This window comes from Vombatus ursinus, unplaced genomic scaffold (assembly GCF_900497805.2).
Source record: "Vombatus ursinus unplaced genomic scaffold, bare-nosed wombat genome assembly UNPS02011591.1, whole genome shotgun sequence".
Lineage (NCBI taxonomy): Eukaryota > Metazoa > Chordata > Mammalia > Diprotodontia > Vombatidae > Vombatus > Vombatus ursinus.
In genome coordinates, this window is record NW_020951369.1 from 5652550 (window position 1) to 5673773 (window position 21224).

At 34.9% G+C, this 21224-nt stretch overlaps 1 protein-coding gene across 15 annotated transcripts in view; it reads right to left on the reverse strand.

Moving 5' to 3' along the window:
• Positions 1-21224, reverse strand: part of TSGA10 (testis specific 10) — a 99162-nt gene that overhangs the window by 57903 nt on the left and 20035 nt on the right. For 7 of the 15 annotated variants that reach the window (XR_003568618.1, XM_027856666.1, XM_027856664.1 and 4 more), the window contains exons 4-11: positions 20202-20353; positions 19016-19079; positions 17470-17600; positions 16610-16762; positions 9908-10081; positions 9744-9821; positions 8672-8823; positions 3190-3305 (exon numbers count right to left, since the gene is read on the reverse strand). Coding sequence is in view for 12 of the 15 variants with exons in the window: in XM_027856666.1 (XP_027712467.1) it covers positions 3190-3305; positions 8672-8823; positions 9744-9821; positions 9908-10081; positions 16610-16762; positions 17470-17529 (733 nt within the window). In the remaining 3 variants the exon portion in view is untranslated. The remainder of the gene's footprint in view (positions 1-3189; positions 3306-8671; positions 8824-9743; positions 9822-9907; positions 10082-16609; positions 16763-17469; positions 17601-19015; positions 19080-20201; positions 20354-21224) is intronic. The other 8 variants (XR_003568620.1, XR_003568619.1, XM_027856671.1 and 5 more) reach the window with 5 other exon arrangements.

Here is a 21224-nt window from a genome sequence, read left to right on the forward strand (position 1 = left end):
GGCTACTGGACATCCAATTTGAGATGTCTGAAAGGCAGCTTGAAGATAAAAGATTCGAGGTCAGCAGACAGATGGAAGCAGGGAAGATAGATTTGAGAATTATCAGCATAGAGATGATAATAAAATCCATGGGAGTTGATGAAATCACCCAGTGAAGCAGTAGGGCCCAAGACAGAACCCTGAGGGACATCTACAGTTAGAGGGCATGATCTGGAAGAAGATCCAAGAAAGGAGGCCAGAGAAGGAGCAGTCAGATAGGTAGGGGAGAGATTAAAAATAAGTGGAGATAAAAGAGTTGGAATGACGGAGATCCCAGAAGATCTGTTTGCCCTTAGAGAGTTCTAATTTTTTTGTTTCTTTTTAGCTTTTCAAATAAATCCTTCTGTACCAGATCTCAGAGAGGGTCCAAGACCACGGATGGTCTGAGAAACCCCTGGTACTATGGCTAAATATTATAGAAGCCACCTAGTGCTAGGGAAAATAGGGGTAACACCACATTCAAATTCACTATTACCTTCAAAGGTGCTCTACAAGTAGCAGCTTTGTATCTATATAACACATTCTGATGGCTAATGTCATTGGTCTATCATTATAAGGTGCTGTGTTCTACGAGCAAAGCAGAATTGATGCAGCTCAAAAAAAAAAAATGCAAGATGCACAAATTTAGAGAATCCACCCCAAGTGTTCAAATGGACTATTTGTGCCCGACCTGTTGTAAAACATTCCAAGATCGTACTGGTCTGATCAGCCACAGCTTGACACACTGTAACTTACTCTAGCACAGTGATGTCATTTTGGTCCTCTTCGAGAATGAAGGACAACAACCAACCAACCATCACTTCAGGAGAGGATCATGACCTTCAAATAAGAGCTACATGTACATACCATTTCACAGCTATGTCCTTTGTTAATTCTAATACCTGGGATCCTGCTTTCAAATGGAATCAAATGAGATTGAAGAGAACAGAAAAAGTGGTGTCCTTCCCCACTCTCTGAACGCCCGTTACTTGGTGGGTCCACACACAGGCTGCAGGACTAGCACAAGTTTCCTGCCCTTACATTCTCCACTCTCCACCAGCAGCTCCCTTGGTTTCAACAATCTCTTCATGCCCTCGCCCTGAGGTGCACTGATCACCTGAGATCTTATCACCACGAAAATAGACTTGGGTTTTGATACTCAACATCATTAAACTACTCCCAAAGGCTTTCTTTTTAGAGGGTTCATAGCTTTCCTGGCAGCTCCACTCTCCACTAGCAGCTCGGCTTGGCTTCCACTCCAGGGCACAACATGCCCCCATACCAGGTAGCAACTAGCACCATCCCCCTCTTTCAGCTTCCTTTTGTTTGTTGTCTCTCCCATTAGACTGCGAACTTCTTGATGGCAAGGACTGTCTCTTTTTCTTATTTGCACTTAGCACAATGCCTGGCACATAGTAGGCACTTAAGAAATGTTTACTGAATTAAATTCAAGTTAGTCCTACTTTTCAGAGCAATCTCAGGTTCAAAGATCCCAGAGGAAATATGGATAGATGTGGAACAAGAAGGGCTGGATGGTGGAGCACTAAACTCTTCCCAAAGCCTTGAGAAGGAAGCAGGTAAATAAGAAATATTGCTATAGGACAGATGTGTTTATATACAGTTTAAAAAAAACCATACATTTCTGCTATACATATTAAAATCCTCTCTTACAAAGTAAAATTTACCTGTGTTCTGGGGAAAAATACATTTGTGTTGATTCACATTAAATCTACATTTTAAACCAATAAAACAAATTTCTTGACTCACAAAGACTGATCTATGTCACCAATATTGAGAACACCCCAACTGAGGCAGACATCAAATATTGCTTTAGAAGCAGAAATAGATGCTTGACGAAGATCATTTAACTGACTCCAAGCTTATCACATTAGTCACTAAATCTACATACGTAAGTTTCAAGGGAGTCACTAAGTATGAAAATATGTATAATGGTATGCAACAAGTATGATGGTAGCAAAAATTACCGGATTTCTAAACAAGGTAAGCCAATCTCCTTCTTTGTGTACTGTCTAACTGTACCTACTCTTTCCTAACCCAGCCTTTTAACATTCAAATTCCAAAAGGAAGACTTGGGGAAGGGGACAGGTGGAACAAAGAGTAAAGTAATATTTTAAAAATAGCTTGTTTGGTGGTAATAATGTCTGCAAGATGAAAAAGCAAACAATATTCTATCATTTCAATGTCTCTCTCTTCATGATGACTGACATATAGAGAAAAATTGCAATTTTCAAACATTCAGATAATTTACTAAATTCTTCAGTCAGATATGTGGTATCTTCTGGCCAGAGTCAAGATGTTACCTTTTACACGAACTATGTAAGCTTGGAAAAGTCACAGAGACTCTGTGGGTCTCAGTTCTCTCACCTTAAAAAGAGAAGCGTTGTAGTAGATAATTTCTTAAGTTCCTTCCAATTCTTTCATGCTATGACTCTAATTAGTAAACAGTCAATGTGCTACCAAAGACATGAGACATGATTTTTTTTTTCTGGTAAGATAAATGAGAGAGCTATAAATTGAAATGTCTTTTTCAGGTCAAGTGTGTGTGCACTCCAATCAGAATTTATACATATCCACTAAGTATCTTTTGCTAATATTTAGATGCAGCAGAATTGTGCTAATTAATGTATATAAATTAAAATTTGTTCAATAGTTTTAAAATTGTAGGAGACATTTCCCCTAAGATTTCATCAGTCTGGGATTATTCAATGAGAAATGTATAGACAAAAAACCTTTCAGTGATTTATATACATTTATGATTCCAAAAGTACCTCTTTTACTGTATAGGAAGAGTAATTTTATTTATATTGCTTTGATTCATAAACAATTGATTTTTTTAAGGATTTCCCCTTGTATCTTTCTAAATTAAATCTGAATAAAAGATATACTTAATCTTGGCTCCTTGAATACTTGAAAAAACTAGAGTTATGAATTCTACTAATATGTCAAAATGTGTAGATTTTTAAAAATAATTTGTATAGTTTAAAGCTATAAAATGTGAAATTTAGGATGGTCAGGCTAAGATTCGTAGTGAACTCTAGATATCTGATTTTCTGTTTTCTAAAAAAGAATCTAATATCATACAATTTCGTTTATTTTTCTACCACCATAAAGTCAAAGAAATAAAAGTATTATTGGACAGTGAGCACTCACCAATCTTTTCATCTAAACACATAATTTTTTCCTGGGTAAGTTGTAGCTCATATTTCTTCTTAGCAAGGTGTCGCTGAGTGTCTGAAAGATCCTTTTCTGTGTTTTCATATAAAAGCCTGCAAGCATATTGACAAAACTTTAATTCTGGCTGTTATAAACTTTTAAAAATTGCAACTTTCCCCTTTAACTTTTGCAGTGTATTTAAGTTTATAAAAGGTTAAGAACAAAGATGTATATTTATTGAATTAATGTGGGGTTGTACAGCAAAAATTTAAGAAAATATAAAAAAGAGTATAGCTAACATGTCATATAAAACCAGGTTATAAAAAAAAACAAAAAATTTTTTAAAAAATTAAAATAAAAAACAAATGAACAAACAAACAAGGCTATGCACTGTCAGGATCTCAAGATACCGCTGGACTCATTTGACCTGTCTGGGACTATTTCCTCATCTATAAAATAAAGGGATCTGATTGGGTGGTTTTAAAGATATTGTCCAAATGTAATGATCTCTGATTTAATGATACTTTTCCAGACTGAAGTCAAGGTTTTTTTTGGGGGGGGGGGGAATGCCATATGCATTAATTATTCCTTAAGACTGGCACAAATGGCCAGAGTTAAAAATGCAAATGTTACCTGAGAAGGTTATTAGTCCATTAACATTTTAGCCCAAATTCCTTGACTATATCATCAAAGAACCTTAAAGTTGGATGGGACCTCAGAAGGCATCTAGTTCAATCTGTACCTGACCAGGAATCTTATCTACATCATTCCCAGCAAGTGACCATCCAGACAATAATTTGAAGATCTCTAATGTGTAACCCACTACCTTTTGAGGCAGTCCATTCCATTAAAATAAAATGAAATTGTTTTTTAATGATGCTTTTAAAACATCTCAAAAAATCTTACTATACACTTCCTCTCACCATTGAAACAAAGGAAAAAAAACAACTGACCAAAACATTATCTGATAATATGTTACAACATCCAATCCCCATAGACCTCTACTTCTTTCTACCTCAAAGAGAGATTTGTTTTCAGGCCTGTTTTCCAGAATCAAGATTGCTATCTGCAATTAATCTGAGTTAAATGGCCTTTTAGTGTTGTCTCCATTTACATTTCTCAAGTCATTGTGTATAATTTTCTCTTGATCCTAATCTATCTCACTTCATATTTCTTTGAATGCCTAATACTCATAGTTTCTCACAGCACAATAATATTCTATGATATGCATATACCACTTGTTCAGCCATTTCTCAATTGATAAGAACCCACTATGTTTCTAGTTTTTTGCCTTTTTGGAGATTTTTTCCTATTCCAAAAATACTACTATGGATATTTTAGTATGTATGGTACCTTTCTTTCTGTAACTGATTTTACTTTGGGATATAGTGGAAGCACTGATTCACAGGACACAGGTTAGTGATTTTTATTATTAATCCAAACTGCTTGCAAAAAAAATAAAAGTTGGATCAATTTCCCATCTCTTGTATTCATATGCCTATCTTTCTACAACTTCTGCAACAATTGCCAGTTTTTTGCTGATTTGCAAATGTGAAAGCTTGAGAGTTGTTTCAATTTGCATTTCTCTTAGTGTTTTTTTTTCATATTTTTGTCAATAATTTGCAATTACTCTTTTGAAAACTACTGATATCCTTTGACTACTTAGCAGGGAATGGCTCTTGGTGTTAGTTATTTGTGTCAATTTCTAATATATCTTGCACATCAGACCTTTATAAGAGATTTCCTGCAAAGATTCTTTCCCCTCCAATTAAATTCTTTTCTTATTCTTGCTTTACTTATTTAGTTTATATTAAGTTATTTAATCTTACGTAAATGAAATTGGCTATTTTGTCTTTTATGTTCTCCTCTACTACTTGCTTCTTAATGAATTCTTCCCTTAATCTTACATCTAAAAGTGATCTCCTTCCATTCAACAAAAACTACCCCACCCCACCCTGGGAAAACTAGAACAGTTTGGAAAAAATTAGGTTAAGACTAATATCTTACACCATATATCACAATAAGCTCCAAAAATATATATGACTTAGATAAAAAAGTTCAAATCAGAAAAAAAAAAATTTAGTGTGTTGGCTTCCCCTTCATTCCTTCTTTTTTCTGTTATTTCCTTGAGGGTCTTGATCTTTATTCCTCCAAACAAATTTTATTATAAAATTACTGCTGCAGTCTCATTAACATAGCCCTAAACTAATTTAGAGATAATATCAACATTTTAATTGCATTGATGCATCCCAACCATATATAAATGAGTTTCCATTTATTTAATTCTTTATTTCTGTAAAAAAAATTTACGCTTGTATTTATATGTCTTGATTATGTCCTAGCAGGTTAACACCTAAATATTTTGGCAATTTTAAATGATGTTTTTCTCTTTTTCTCCTTGGTTTTATTAGTGATATTTACATGCCTGTTCCCTATTCCACCCAGATCCTGTTTTCTTTCAAGTCTCAACTCCAATCTCATCTTTTCCTGGGGGTAGGGGTGGGTCTTTTCTCTTCTGCCCACCCCACCCCGACCTTAAAAGCTAGTGCCGTCCTTATGAGATGACCTTCCATTTACACTGTGTGTATATTTCTAAATGTGTGTGTATGCGTGTGTATGTACACACATATATCTACACGTTTGTATAGCTATAGCTTTCCATGTATACGTGTGTATGTGTATATATATATATACACACACACACACATCTTGGATGTACATAATTAATTTGCATGTGGTTTCACCCCTTGAATATGAGCTCCTTGAGGACAAAGTTTATGCTTTGCCTTTCTGTGTATCCCCAGTACATAGCCCTGCGCCTAGCATAAACATAGTAAACATTTAATGAGTGGTTGACTGAAATACAGAAATGCTGATGGTTTCTTTGGGATTAATTCATATGCTGCTACTTTACTGACACTATTGTTTCAATTAAATGTTTTATAAAATGCATAGGATTTTCTAAATAAACCATCATATCATCTGCAAATAGAAATAATTTTGCCCCTCATATTTCTATGTGTACTTCCTCAATTTTGCTTATTTTCTCATTGTGATAACTAGCATTTTTACCAAAAATTAGTGGAGGTAATAGACATACTTGCTTTACCTCAGATCTCACTAGATTACTTGCAAATAATGCTAGCTCTTGGTTTCAGAGAGGGAGTTTTGATCATATGACTGAAATCTTCTTATTCCTGTGCTTTTCAGTGGTTCTAACATAAAAACTGTCTTTTATCAAGGAGAGGAAGTATGATAGAGTGGCCTGGGAGCCAGCCTTGCAGCCAAAATGTCTGGGTACAAGTCCCATTTTTGAATCTCACTGGCCAGGTGATCCTTGACAAGACGCTTCACCTCTCAGCACCACAGGAAATTTCCTAAGGCAATAAGCTGAAGAAAAAGGGATGACTTGAACTGGTTGAAGGAGTTTCCTTACCTGGAAGTTTTTCATACAAATGAAATCATAGGTCCATGATGAGGAAGCAAGCTACACGTCTCCTGACAGGTGATGGACAGAATGAGACACATTTTTGGACATGGCCAAAGTGGGAAATCTGTTTTGCTTTATTATGCATATTTTTTATATATTTAAGAGGGGAAGGGGAAAGAGATTAAAGCATTTTTTAAATGCACAGAAGAGAAGGAAGGCCAGAAAGAATCACAAACAAGAAAGACAGCTTTTAAAGTCATATGTTGGACTCATGATATATTTAAAAAGAAAAGCAAGCTACATATATAATAGAGATTTGCAGTTTCATGTACTACTTTTGCTGTTCTACAATATATTAAAATGCTCATTTTACTTTACTAAATTTCAAAATTTTAAAAAAATTCTAAAAAATCCCCATACCTGACCAGTCTCTATCCTTCTACATTTGTTAATTTTCCATTCTCATTTTTTTATTTTGGTAATTTGGTTTTCCTTTCTCTCTTTTTGGAGAGATCAAATTACCTAATCATTTACCTATTTTATTCTTTTCCCCTCAAAATATCCTTGGGCTTAAAAAATTATTTAAATAGTCCTCCAGTTTTTAATTGTATATATTTGATTTTCAGGATTTCTACTCTTTTGCAAGTTTGAGAACTACTGGTTTATGGCATGTAGTCATAACATAAGTCACTGTCTTTTTGAAAGTTTCAAAACTGTCTATGCATTGTTCTTCTACCCACTCATTATTTAGAATTACATTATTCAATCTCCATTGACATCTCAGTCTTTTGAGTTCATATATCCCTTACTGACTGTAATTATCAGTTTTTTCAATTTTGTCTTTTCTCAACTCTGGACCTTCTTGACTTATCCTGCTGCCTTTTTTTTTTTTTTTTTTGGTCTTTTCTCAATTCTAATTCTTCTTAAACTATCTGATGCATTTGATGCTACTAACCACTCTCTCCTCCTGGTTTCTTACTCTCATTTCTGTGTTTTCATGACATTATTCTTTCCTGGTTCACCTGCTACCTATCTTATGGCTCCTTTGCTGGTTCATCTAATCGGTCTCTCTATATTGTCTCTTCCTTTTCCTGCTCCAGTCTATCTTAACACACTGCTACTCAACCCACCTCAAAGCCCCCAGCATTCTCACACTGTACCTTCAACCATATCTTCTACCCATGTCTCATCCTCTTCCTATTTTGTGTTCTTTTCCTAGGGTAGTGCTAAATAAATGACTTATTAATAATATAATTTTACAACTGATGAATAAGTGATAACTATAACATAATTAATGACAAAGTGATTTTCCTTAAATGTAAATATGCCCATGTGACTTCTCTACTCATCCAACTCAAGAAGCTTCCTATTGCCTCTTCGATAAAACTTTAATACCTCTATTTAGCTTTTAAAGCCCTAACCTACCTTTCAAGCCTCACTAAATGTTACTCCACTTCATGCACACTGTGATAAAATCAAATTGGCCCTCTCAGTAACCTCATTTTCTTGTACACAACTGTTCGTCTGCCATCTCCAGGCCTTTGTATTGGCCACCTTCATGTGCCAGGAATGCATTTGCAGCTTACTTCTGCCTTTTAGAATCACTTTCTTCCTTTAAGGTGCAACTCAAGCACTATCTTCTACATGACGCCTTTCCTGATGAATTCAGCCACTAGAGCCCTCCCTTCCAAACTGTCTTGTGATTAATTTGTATTATATAGATATAGGTGTAGATAGATATAGATATAAGCTTTATATTTATGCTATATATGTTTTTATATGTATAGAGATATAGATATATAAACTTTCTATTTGTGCTGTATGTATTTTTATATGTACTTGTTATCTCCCCCATTAGAATATACAATGCAGTGTGGAGTGAGGTGGGAAGGAAACCCAAAGAGAGAAGAAAAGCACTAAGAAGGAAATATTTTATAAACCACAAAATATCATATGTAATGTGAGTTGTTATTTTTTCTATTTCTAAAACAGTAATAGTCTTAGAACTAAAGTTAAAGTAATAGTTTTACTAAAAATAATTTTTTTTACCTCAAAGAATTGTTCTCTGCTTTTTGTCTGCCAAGTTCACTCTCTGTATCCATCGCCTTTCGCGCTAGTGCTTTCATCTCCTTTTCCACAGTGGTTATGGTTTCTTTCATCAAAGTCATATTCGCCATTTGTTCTAGACGTTCGTCATCAAGCTACACAAGTAAAACAACAAGGCTGGTAGTCACTGGAACCTGTCTCCCTCCTTCTTTCAAACAGGGCACACATCTCCTTTCCAAAATGCAGTTTTAGGCCTGGTCTATATGATGAATAAACCAAACTGGGATTGAACACTTTTGGTGGTCCATTCTCTCAGTCAGTCTTTAAGCCAAACAAGTAGAGGAACTAGTATGTCCTCATACCTACTGTACAGCTCAGCAATAAAGACTTTTTTTGTGGTTTGAGTCAGACCACATTTTCAATCCACAATTTAACATGGTCACAACATTAATTTCATGGTTTTTCTGGCCAGTAGCCTAAAACTTTCCCAGCAAAAATCCCTCACATATAAAAGAAATATGCAATCTACAGAGCTTTCACGGTTTTTTTTTCCTCTTTTGCGGTCATAAAAGGATACAACTAATAAGAACGCAAACATGATTAAGTAAACTTGTTGTAAGTTAAGTCAAATTCCTGTTAATTTCTTTTATGCATTCTCAGCATATAAGTGACTAGTATTCATATACAGAAAATCTAATAAATCTGAATCTTCATCAATAAGTTAAATTTAGTGCTTTCTCAAATTTCCCAAATTGCTTGCCTAATTTATTGTAAAAGAAGACAAAGCATTTTTCTCTTCTATAGAAAAGTAGAGAGAAGTAGTAACACTCAATAACAAAAATTGAAAAATGCAAATCATTAAAATCAGTAGAAATACATTACTGAGGATAATGGATGCTGAGATCTACACTTTTCACCTTAACTTGGTAGAAACACAAAGGATAAATAATACTTTTATCTTAGAATGTCCTTTATCCCTGATATAAAAATTGCTACTTTTTTGGACACATAAAGATTAAACAAGCCATTATTTAATTTTAAAAATTAGTTATAGATAAAATCAAATTTATTTTACACTGTGTACTGTAGACTCCAACTCCTCTACTCTTTGTTCCAGGTGAGCCTTCTCATTAAATGCAGTCTCTTGGGAAATCTGTTTCAAATACAAAAACAGAGTGCCTTCAGTTTTGTTGCATCTGTGCTGCATTGACATTAGTGTAAGTAAAATGTCTTTCTAACCTTTAACCTCTCCCTCAGACTATCTCGTTCCGTGGTCATTCTTCGTAAGTCAGTGAAGGCCACATCTCTTTCTGTTTCTACCCGTCGTAAGATTGCATGTGCTGTTGATGTTGATTTAGGAGACTTGCAATTTTTCATCATTTCTCGTCTCAGTCTAGCTATTTCTTCTTGTGCCTATTATTTTTAAACATACAAGTATAAATCTGTTTTAATGAGCTTAAAGGAACATTAGAATTGCTACTCTGCCAGTCAACTACGTAAGTGGAAGCCTTTTGCTAAAGTGTGAGACAATTAAATTTTATGTTTTTTAACAACTTGTTTATACAAATTTTAATTACACAAATCAAGATTAAGGGCAACACAAAATGCAAAATATAAATTATAGGTATTTTCAATTGTTCTTTCCTCAAGTGCACGCGCACTCACGTACGTGTGTGTGTGTGTGTGTGTGTGTGTGTTTCAACCCCTTGTCCAGTTCAGATAAGAGGTTCACCTGATCCATGGTTCTCCCACATATTTAATATACATATTATACTCTTCTTCTCATATACCCCAACAGTAAGAAATAGCAAGTTCCACCCCATTCTTTCTCCTTTATATACTAGTAGGTTCCCCCTCCTTTCACCTCTTAAAATCCTGAGACCATAATCCATCTACCCCAAATCCTCTTTCTTACTTAACACTCAGAATATCTTTACAAATCATTAAAGTCTGTTTCTCCTTCCTCCTCCATGAGAATTGTTAGTACTTCATCATTTTACATATCCTCCCCCAAATGTTCAAATAAATTTACCTTTCTAGGTTTCTCTTGACTCCTAAAAGTTTCTATTCAGCTCTGCTCTTTTCATCAGAAATGCTTGAAAGATCTCCAGTTCATTTAAGGTTCATTTTTTCTCCCCTGCAGGATTATACTCAGTTTTTCAAGGTAAATTACTCTTGGTTGTCAACCTATATATTTTGCCTATTGGAATATTAGATTCCAGATTCTCCTCACATTTGGGTAGGGACCTTGGAAACCCCCTGGACTTTGCTAGATCTTCTGTGATCCTGACTCTGCTTACTCACGAACTCCTTCTTTCTGCCTGCTTGCAGTATTTTTCCTTTGATGTAGAAGATCCAAATTTTGGTCAAGATGTTTCTGGGACTTTTCCTTTTTAGAGTTCCTTTTGGGAGGTGATAGGTAGGTTTTTTTTTTCTATTTTCACTTTACTTTCTGGTTCTAATAGATCAAATGAGGCAGCTGGTAGCACAGTGGATAGAGTGCCTAAATCTGTTCTCAAACACTTATTAGAGTGTGACTGTGGGCAGTCACCTTGCCTCTGCCTATCTCAATTTCCTTAACTGTAAAATGGGGTTGAAGTAGCACCTACCTTTCCCAGGGCTGTTGTGAAGATCAAATGAGATAATAATTTTAAAGTGCTTAGCATAGTGCCTGGCACACAGTAAGCAGTATAGAAATGTGAGCTATAATAATTATTATTTATAGATTTGTTTATAATCTACTGAAATAATGTCTAGGCTTTTTTTTTTTTTAGTTTTCAACATTCACTTTTATAAAATTTTGAGTTCTAAATCTTCTCCCTCTCCCTCTAGGCTTTTTTAAAATAATGGTTTTCAAGCAGTCAGGTGATTTCAAAATTATCTCTTTGACCTGTTTTCCATATCAATTGTTTTTTTTTTATAAACAGATATCTTATATTTTCTTCTATTTTTCCAATAATTTGATTTTGTACTAATGTTTCTTGCTGCAACATGAAAGGGCAGGGGGCAGAAAGAGGAAAGAATAAGCATTTATTAAGTGCTTATTATGTGCCAGGCACTGTATTAAGTGATTTACAAATATTTATAAATAATATCTCATTTGATCTTCATGACAACACTGTGAGCAACACTGAAAGGTAGGTGCTATTATTTTCCCCTTTTTACAATTGAAGAAACTGAAACAGAAGCAAAGTAACTTGCTCAAGGTCACTCAGCTAGTTGATTCTGAGGCCAAATTCAAACTCTAGACCCAGGGCTCTTATCTACTGTGCAACATAGCTACCACTAATTATTGTCATGGAGACACTGATTTCTCTTTGGTGTATTCTAATTTTCAAGGGGTCCATTTACTTGGATAATATTCAGCATTTCCTGTTCTAAGCTATTTATTCATCTAACAATTCTTCCCTCCAGAGCTTTTATTTCATTTTTTAAAATCTCTTCATTTTTTTTCTAAGTACTCATATAATTCTTACAGGAAATTCAACTTTTTTGAGTCTTTTTTACAGTTGCTATGGCATTACTTTCTCCTTCTAGGTTAATTTTTTGGGCATTGCTAGATCTACAATAAATTTTTTTTATACCAGTCAAGAACTTCTTCAGTTTATTTATCTGTTTTTCCTTAGCTCCTTAAATGTGACTTTCTGTGAAGGCCAGGCTCAGATGCAGGCATTGGGCTCCTTCTCCCCCTTGCTATTCCCTCTGCCCCCAATCTTTGAGTTTCAGAACACGGGGGATCTTGGAGTCCTGAGGTGTCTCAGCTGGAGCACTATCACACCTGCCCTGCTCATTTCTACTCCAGGTGGTTTCCAAGGTCCCTACCCTAAACCCTTCTGAACATCCTGGAGCTTTTTCAAGGGAGTCTTCTGTTCTTGCTGCATCTGAACACAGAGCCCTTCTGGCTACATATGCCTGTGGCTGGTCTCTGGTCACACTGCTAGTTTGTGTGCCTGTTCCTGGCTTGGCTTGGCTGGTGGCCTCTTTTCTTATTCCTAGGGAGCTGGCTGACTTTTTGTGTGGTTTATAGTAGAAGAAGAAATTTACTATGATTTCCTACTGGATTTCTTGATCATTATCCAATCTGGGAGCAATTCTTAGACTTTTGCTAGATTTAGTATGGGAGAGCTAATCTACCTGCCTCTACTTGGGCAGCCATCTTGGACAGGTGTCAGTCAATTCTCATATGGAGTGGACATCATCCTGGTTGCCACCATCTCTAGCTTATCAAAGTACTTCGTAAAATGTGGAGCTCAGGTTTTAAAACATTACACCAGATGTGGTCTGACCAGGACAAAGTTCACTGAGACTATATTTTCCCTATTCCTAAATGCTATATTTCTCTCAACGTAGCATAAGACTGAATTCATTTTCTTGGCAACACACTTTTGACTCATATTGAATTCATAGTCCACTAAAATTTTCAGATCATTTTCAAACAACCTTTCAGACAAAGCCATGCCTTTCTCACCTTGTATTTAGCTTTGAAAAATCAACTCATAAATATATGCTTTTATATTTATCCTTATGAAATTTCATTTTATTCTATTTGGTCCAATGTTTTAGCTTTTTAATATCTTTTTGAATCCTGACTCTGTCATCAAGTATACATCTGAAAATTTGATAAGCAGAACATCTATAAGTATGCAAGTCATTGACAAAAACGTTAAAACAGCACAAGCCAAGCACAGATCTTCTTAGCATTTCCCTGCACAGATCTTCTGAGCATTTCCCTGAAGACCTCTTTCTAACCTAACATCAATCCATTAAGGACTACTGTTTAGGTCTAGCCATTCAGTAAATTTCAAATTGCCTAACCATATTATCATTTATTTCTATCTCTCCATTTTTTCACACAAAATCAGCACAACACACTGTAAAATGTTTTACTAAAAATCTAAGTAAATCATATCCACAGTACTCCTCTGATAGATTCATCTAGTAACCCTATCAAAAAAAGAATCAAAGTTAGAGCAGTATGACTTGTTCTTGACAAAGCAATTCCAGCTTTTTGTGCTTACTGCTTTCATTTCTGTTACTGGTTCCTATTCTAATTCCTAGGGCGGGTTCCTAACCATCCCTTTAGTAATCCATTCTAGAATTTCCCCAGGAATTTAAATACAGCTCACTGGCCTATAGTTTGCAGACTCCATTCTCTTTTGCTTTTTGGAAAAGTGGCACAATTGCTTTTCTCCTTTCTGGCAGCATCTCCAGTTTTCTTTGAAATGGTCATTCAAAGATCATTGACAGCAGCTTAGCGATCACATATCCCCCATTCTTTCCATACTCAATTTACCTGTACTTTGGTTGCCTGGATTCATCAAGGGCCACTAGGTACTTTCTTATTTCTTCCCTAATTATCTTGGGTGTCAACTCATTATGATCCATAGTTGCTTCCTTTTTATTCCAAAGATCAGTGTGCAGAGAAAACGGTATGAAAATAAGATTTTAAGAGCCATGACTTCTCTTTTTCATTAGTCTTATAGGCCTATCCCACCTAAGGAACAGTCCTCTTCCTTCTTTGATATTTTATTCAATATAGCAAAAGAAATTCAAATTTATTTTGTTTGTAGATTTCCTCACCAGCCTTAGCTAATTCTTAGGGTTGGCACTGTGCTTTGATTTTATGAGAAACGGGAGTTAACAAAAAAGGCCATATTCTTTTTTCTGATCTTGCTTCCATTTTCTGGGTGTGTCTTTTAAAAATCTATGTGGATTGGGGAATTCCTTGATAATTCACATCAGTCTTTTAAAATTAACTCTCCTTGAGGCAGCTAGGTGGCACAGTGGATAAAGCACTGGCCCTGAAGTCAGGACGACCTGAGTTCAAATCCAGGCTCAGACACATAACACTTACTAGCTGTGTGACTCTGGGCAAGTCACTCAACCCCAATTGCCTCACCAAAAAAAAAAAAGAAAAAGAATTAAAATTAACTCTCCTTTTTCAAAAGATCACAGATTTAGATCTAGAAGGAACCTGAGAAGATTGTGACTCCAGCCCCCTCATTTTACAGATGTGGAAACAGGCTCAGAGAGGCTAAGAGGCTTGCCCATAGTCACACAGTTATAAGTGTCTGAGGGAAGATCTGAACTCATGAATTTCTGATTCCAAATACAGCAATTTGTACATTCCCCCACCTAAATGCTTCTCCCTCCTCCTCAATGTTTTCATTTCGTCTTCAGAATTTTGCTCACCATTACTGAACCAGCTTTTCTTAAAGAATTTTGGTCTATAAGAACCTCCCCATCCTTCTCTGATCCCTTTACAATCTGCTCTTCCAAAATCTACAGTGCACCTAGTCTCTGCTGTCTTTTCCTCCGATAAGAATTCTAAGATAGAATAGTCACACTCCTCTAAGGTTTCATCCTTTCCACCCCAGCAACTATCACCTCCTGGTTGGTGAGAATCCCACCTACAATTATATTTCCCCTTGTTAGGTCATACATCTTTTGAAGGATGAAACTGTTAATAAAGACAAGTCAAAAACGCATATACTATTCTGCTTTTGGCATAGAGAGATTCAGTAAAAGTCCAAATAAGTATGTATGTCTTCATCATGACTATATCATGCCAAATTTTTTATCTTTTCCTAAAACTCTTCATCTACCTCCTCTTTCTGTCCAGGTAGTCTCTAGAAGACTTTGATGATTATAATTTCTCTACTTTCACTGATTTTCATCCAAATGCTCCTAGCATGTTTTCTCCCTCTGTTTCCTAGATTTCTTCACATAAGTAAATTGTCTTAATATATAATGCTATCCCATAACCCACCTTATCTAATTCTGTCATGGTTCTCATCCTACTAAGCTCTTCAATGGTATCTGTTGAGTGAAATTTTCCTACGTTAGGATCTTAAACATTCATCTTGCCTGCTGACGATATATGCACACAGATCTCTAAAGCTATGTGTTTTATTATCAAGTCCTTTCTTGGACTTTGATTTTTGTGAAATTTTGTGTGTCTCAAAGCTCTCTTCTTCCTACATTAAAGCTCCTCTCTAGGGTATCAGTAAGGTATCTTGGTGCATATATGTATAGTTTTCTTCTACCCTTTTCCTTTTATTTAAAGCCTTTCAGTCAGATTTAAAGAGTTCAGGCAAATGCATTCTTTTTTTTTTTTTTTTTTTTTTTTGGTGAGGCAACTGGGGTTAAGTGACTTGGCCAGGGTCACACAGCTAGTAGGTGTCAAGTGTTTGAGGCCGGATTTGAACTCAGGTGCTCCTGACTCCAAGGCCAGAGCTCTAGCCACTGCGCCACCTAGCTGCCCCTGGCAAATGCATTCTTATGAGCCCTTATGCAACCAATCACCAAGTATTTATTAAGCACCTAATATCTGCCAGCATTATGCTATGTGCTACAAATACAAGTACAAAAAATGGAATGATCCCTGCTTGTACTGAGCTTACAGTCTAATAGGGAAACAAACATACATAAAAACACACACAGCATAAATATATGCTTGTATACATACATACACACATAAAGTAGTTAAATACTTCTGAGAGGGAAGACACTAGCACAGTTAGGAGGGTCAGGAACGGCTTCAGGCAGAAGAGGGTGAGCTGTGTCTTAAAGGAATAAGCCTACTAAGCAATGATATGGGAGTTTACAAAGTAATTATTTGTCCTTAAAGGTGTTTCAGAACTTTGCTATTTCACAGAATCTGAGATTTCTACCCTTTGCTAACCCAGGTCCATCACTGTAAAGCACCCACTATCCTTTGCTAATATGATATGCTCTTGTGTATAAAAAACACCTCCTACTCCAAATAACAGAATAAAAAAAATAAGATTTATTAAGAAAATCTTATAGAACATTTGCAATGTCTCATTAGTTTAATGGCTTTAGAAAGCACATGTTTAGAATTTAGTGGGAAAAAGATACACCTTTCATAGCTGGATAAATTACTCCTCAGATCTTTTGCTCACCTACAAATAAAATTACCTGTTCATAAAGAAGAAAGGTCTTGTCTCTTTCAGATGTGAGAACCTTGACATTACCCTGAATTTCAGCCAAGTGACGTTCATATTTGTCCAACATACATCTAAGTTCCTCACGATCTCTTGTCTTCAAAAGCTCTGAATCACAATTTGCTCCCTAAAATCATGACAGAAATTTTATAGATCTTGACACTTAGGGTTTTGAAATAACTATATTCCTCTCCTTACTCTGCTTTCAAATATCCATAGTCTTCTCTCTAATAGAAAAACTACACTTTGACTGTACTGCCTTCACTGGCTATCCTTCCTTAGCTTTCCTCTCACAATCAAGCTTTTTAAACAAGTTTTAAAGTTTGTAAAGTACTTTCCTCCCAACAGCTCTCTCAAGCAGGCAATGAAATTATCATCATTATCCTCATTTCATAGTTAAAGAAACAGGCTGTGAGAGTTGGAGTGACTTACCAGGAAAAAACACAGCTGTTAAGTGTCTGAGGAGGGATTTAAATCTAAGACACTGCTAATTACAAATCCAGTACTTCTTCCACTAATAATTATGGGAGTATGTAAGCTCAATTTAAATATACATACTTGTACTTAGTAAGCAAGTGAAATTAATGTAGTTACCCCTAAAAAATCCAACCTTTTTTAAAAAATTATTTTCTCAAATTGTTCCCATTCTTCTAATTGATTTTTGCCCAACCAGTTTGCATACTTTCACAAAGCATGATACATCTGCTCTTCTGTATATACTCCACAGTCAAGGGTATCTGTATGACTCAGCCACCAACCACTTATTGCTGAATCAAAATGAAAGGCCAAAGAAGATATTTTGTTTGCATTATAAATTAATATATCACAAGATACCATGTGTACCCTGGGAGGTGGAGAAGTGCGTCGAGGACTTTTAGATCTACTTCGAATCATCTTTCCCAAATTTTCAGCTTCACTCTTATGATGAGTTGTCTGCTCCTAAAGTCTTGACAAAAGAATCAAATCTAGAAAAAGATTTAATTTAACCCTTTTTCAGTCTAAAATTATCTTGCCAAGGAGGAAAAAATTAAGTAGCTTACTGCAAGCCAAACAAAACTAGTATTTTTAAAATAGGATGAAAATTGACAATCGCTCAATCATTAAAATCAAATTTGAAAAAATAAAATAAAATAAAATTTGATTATAGATTAAAATCTGGAATTACATAATTTCTAATGCATTTCTTTTTTAAATAAGTTTTTATTGATGTCTTTTGTTTCTTACATCATCACAATTATCTCCAATATCTCTCTCCTGACCCAAGAGCCATACTAAATCTATTTCATTTCTGATTTACTGACAAGGCTTCCTCTTCCTGGTATTTATAAAGGTTCCATTTGTAGTTTACCTTTTGTTTTAATTTATTGCTTTTTCCTTGTGAACTCAATTAATTTTGAAGGAAAGAAGGGTAAAAGGTTTAAGTTGACTAGAAATGTCTTCTTAATTTCAATAGGTTTAGAAATAGTCATATAAATGGGCATTGCTTATTTTAGTGGCTCTGTATGTTGCTAGTCTATCACTTAATATGACTAAATATTTGTATCCTGGCATAATTCTCAGTGTTAGAATTTCATTCCTATGAACTCCTATCCTTTTAGATCAATCTGAAGATATTCCTTTTACAAATTCTTTTTTTAACTAACATTTTTGCAGATATGAATAATAGCAAAACAAGGTATTTTAGATAAATTGAGTGTTTTGTGCTCGTAAAGTTTATTTTAACTCCAAAGCTTAAAAAAAAAGATTTATCTAAGATAATTATTGATACAATATCTTTCTGTGGATAAGAAGAATTCAAGCTATTTCAATGAAAAGTCAACTAACTTAATACTGCTGGCTTTAAAAAAAAAAACCCACTAAACATTAAGTGGTTTATGAAAAGCCAAATACAAATTTTGAGAACACTCTCATTAATAATGATTCAAACCCAAATAGCATGATAAGGCTTCATAAACTGATCAACTGATAAATTATTCTTGATCTTTCAGGATGAGGACAAGCAAAGGGGAAATCTAGCAATCAAGTTCCACTTCTGCATACTAGGGTATTCTTTTACTGGAGAGCTGATGGTTAAAAGAGGCAGCTTTCTATACATCTGAAGTTTTATCTGGCATGAGGATCCAATCATGGAGACAAAAAGTCAAATGGACTGTATGCTAATATTTTTTCCTCTGTATTCCTAACAATTCCACAAAAAGTAGCTTTTTTTTTTTTGGCTAGGCAATCGGGGTTAAGTGACTTGCCCAAGGTCACACAGCTAAAAAAGTACCTTCTTAAAATAATTAGGATATATTCAAGTTCTTAAAACTATATTAAAATACATACTTACATACATAATACATACATACATATATAAAACTATATTAAAATACATACTTACATATCTAAGACTTTATTGTATCTTCTAGTACTATAATATTATTTTGCTGACATCTAAGTTCAGTCTGGAAAACAAACCAAAAATAGCATGTGTAAGCATATAATTAATACCTAAAATCTATGTTCCTGATTTTCAAAGTTAATAGTAACTTTCATGGTTGTTAAACTGGAAAAACAGCACTGGACAAAGGGAATCCATTAAAAAAAACAAAACATGGAATTCAGAAGCATTGGAATTGGGGCATAAAAGACCAGGTCATTCTGGTAATTTTGCCTTCAGTTACAGATATTTCTGTGATACAATAATACCAAGACAAGTGACATTTTCACAAGCAAATCATACTAATTTCATCTCAAGAAGAAACAGGACTAATAAAAAGAAGAAGAAAGACTTCCTTGCTTACAACAGATGAGAGTTAATCCCTCATTTTCAACATTCATTGCATTGTGTTTGTGCCATTTATAGAATATATGACAGATTTCATTATAGATATTTGGGGGGGGCAGCTAGGTGGCCCAAAGAACTAGCATCTAGTATAGCTCCTTGAATAAAGAATTACTTTTAAATTATTTTTAAAGACTTGTGATTTCACTTGTATGAGTACCCCCTCCAGCAATATACAGATGAGATCACAATGCCACCATGCCCTAGTCTTCATGAGCTGTAGCAGCTAAATAAGTTTATCATATGAACTTTATAAACTTCTATTAATGAACCTTTCTGAATAAGTAGGCTGGTGTTCAGATGACAGATGAAGTCTGTTGCTAGGCCCAATTCATAGCCTTTCAGCTTGGTAATTTTTCTGCCCTATTCCCATTACCTTCAAGAAGCCAGCATCACCTCCCTGCTATGATGAAGTATCAGAGCACAACTTTAGCAGTTAAAATACTTACTACAAAGCTTGTTGAGGGCATAGACTATTTCATTTTGGTTTTTATATCTCTAGTGCTTGGCATAAGAAGGTGCTTAATAAATGCTGGTTGATTGATTAATAAAAAATACTACTTAAAAATATAAAAAAACTACTTAAATACATAAAATGCTTACTACTTAAAAACAAAATAAAATTATTTGCTGATAGATGTAATTGTCCAAAAAAGTGAGAGGAATGGCAATGCCCATAACAATAAAAACACTGAAGAGAAGCAAAATAGTTCAAAAACAACACATGAAACTTAAAACTTACCCCAAAAGAGCCTTGATATAATAAAGAACATGGAGCAGCTATATCCAGGCCAAAACAAAGAAAATAGTCTTCTGCTTCTTCCAATTTCAAATAACTAAGTTAAAGTTTAAAAGATCCAAAAATGAAGAATGGGGAAAAAAATGCAGAAGCACCTCAAAGTGAAGGTAAAACATAGAAAAGAATTCAAAGGGTTAAAAGAAGAAAACGAAGGAAAATTATTTTTTTCTTTTAAAAATGGTCTAATGAATAAACTCTCTTCTTTCGATAAATCTCACACTGTGACATTTTTGCCTAAAAGTGAGATAGTATCTTGAGATCAAATATTCTTTCCATTCACCCTTGAATACAAATCCCAAATAGCTTCAAATCCTGTTCACTTTCTTTTTAGCTCAAGATAGCCTCTTTCATTTGAGAAATTCTTGTGCTAAAACCATACTCACAGGATTTCAAGAGTTCACACCTGTGGTCTGCCTGGTCACAATAAGGTTAAAGTATACAAAGACTCCATAATATATACCTAGTTCTTTGAATCTTGATATAGCCCAACTCAGCACACAGTTCTTCAAGTCCTGTATCCAGTCTAACATTTCTTTCTGGGGCAAGTGTTTCTTGGGACAACCCATGCTTTCACTAACATTACTCTCCTAAACTAGAAGTACTTTCCTCACTGGGTCCTATATGCCAATTATCATCATCCCTACTATTTATTGTAGGCCAGTATTGTCAAACTCAAACAGAAAAGGGAGCCACATTGTACATAAATCAGCCATTTTGTATGCTTCGCTTCCTAAAATGCACTACCACTTTCAAAACCTATTCCAGGGTATTTCCTCTAAAATATATTCCCCCATTCTAACACTGTTCCATCATGTCCTTTCAAACATTAGACAACTTTTTTCTGAATAGGACACACCCTCCCTTGGAATACTGCCTACTGAAGTATTTTTCTTACATATAGTCTCTCTTCCTGATGCTTTATCACATTTCAATTAGTTGCTGCTTTTCATAAAGAATGAAAATTTA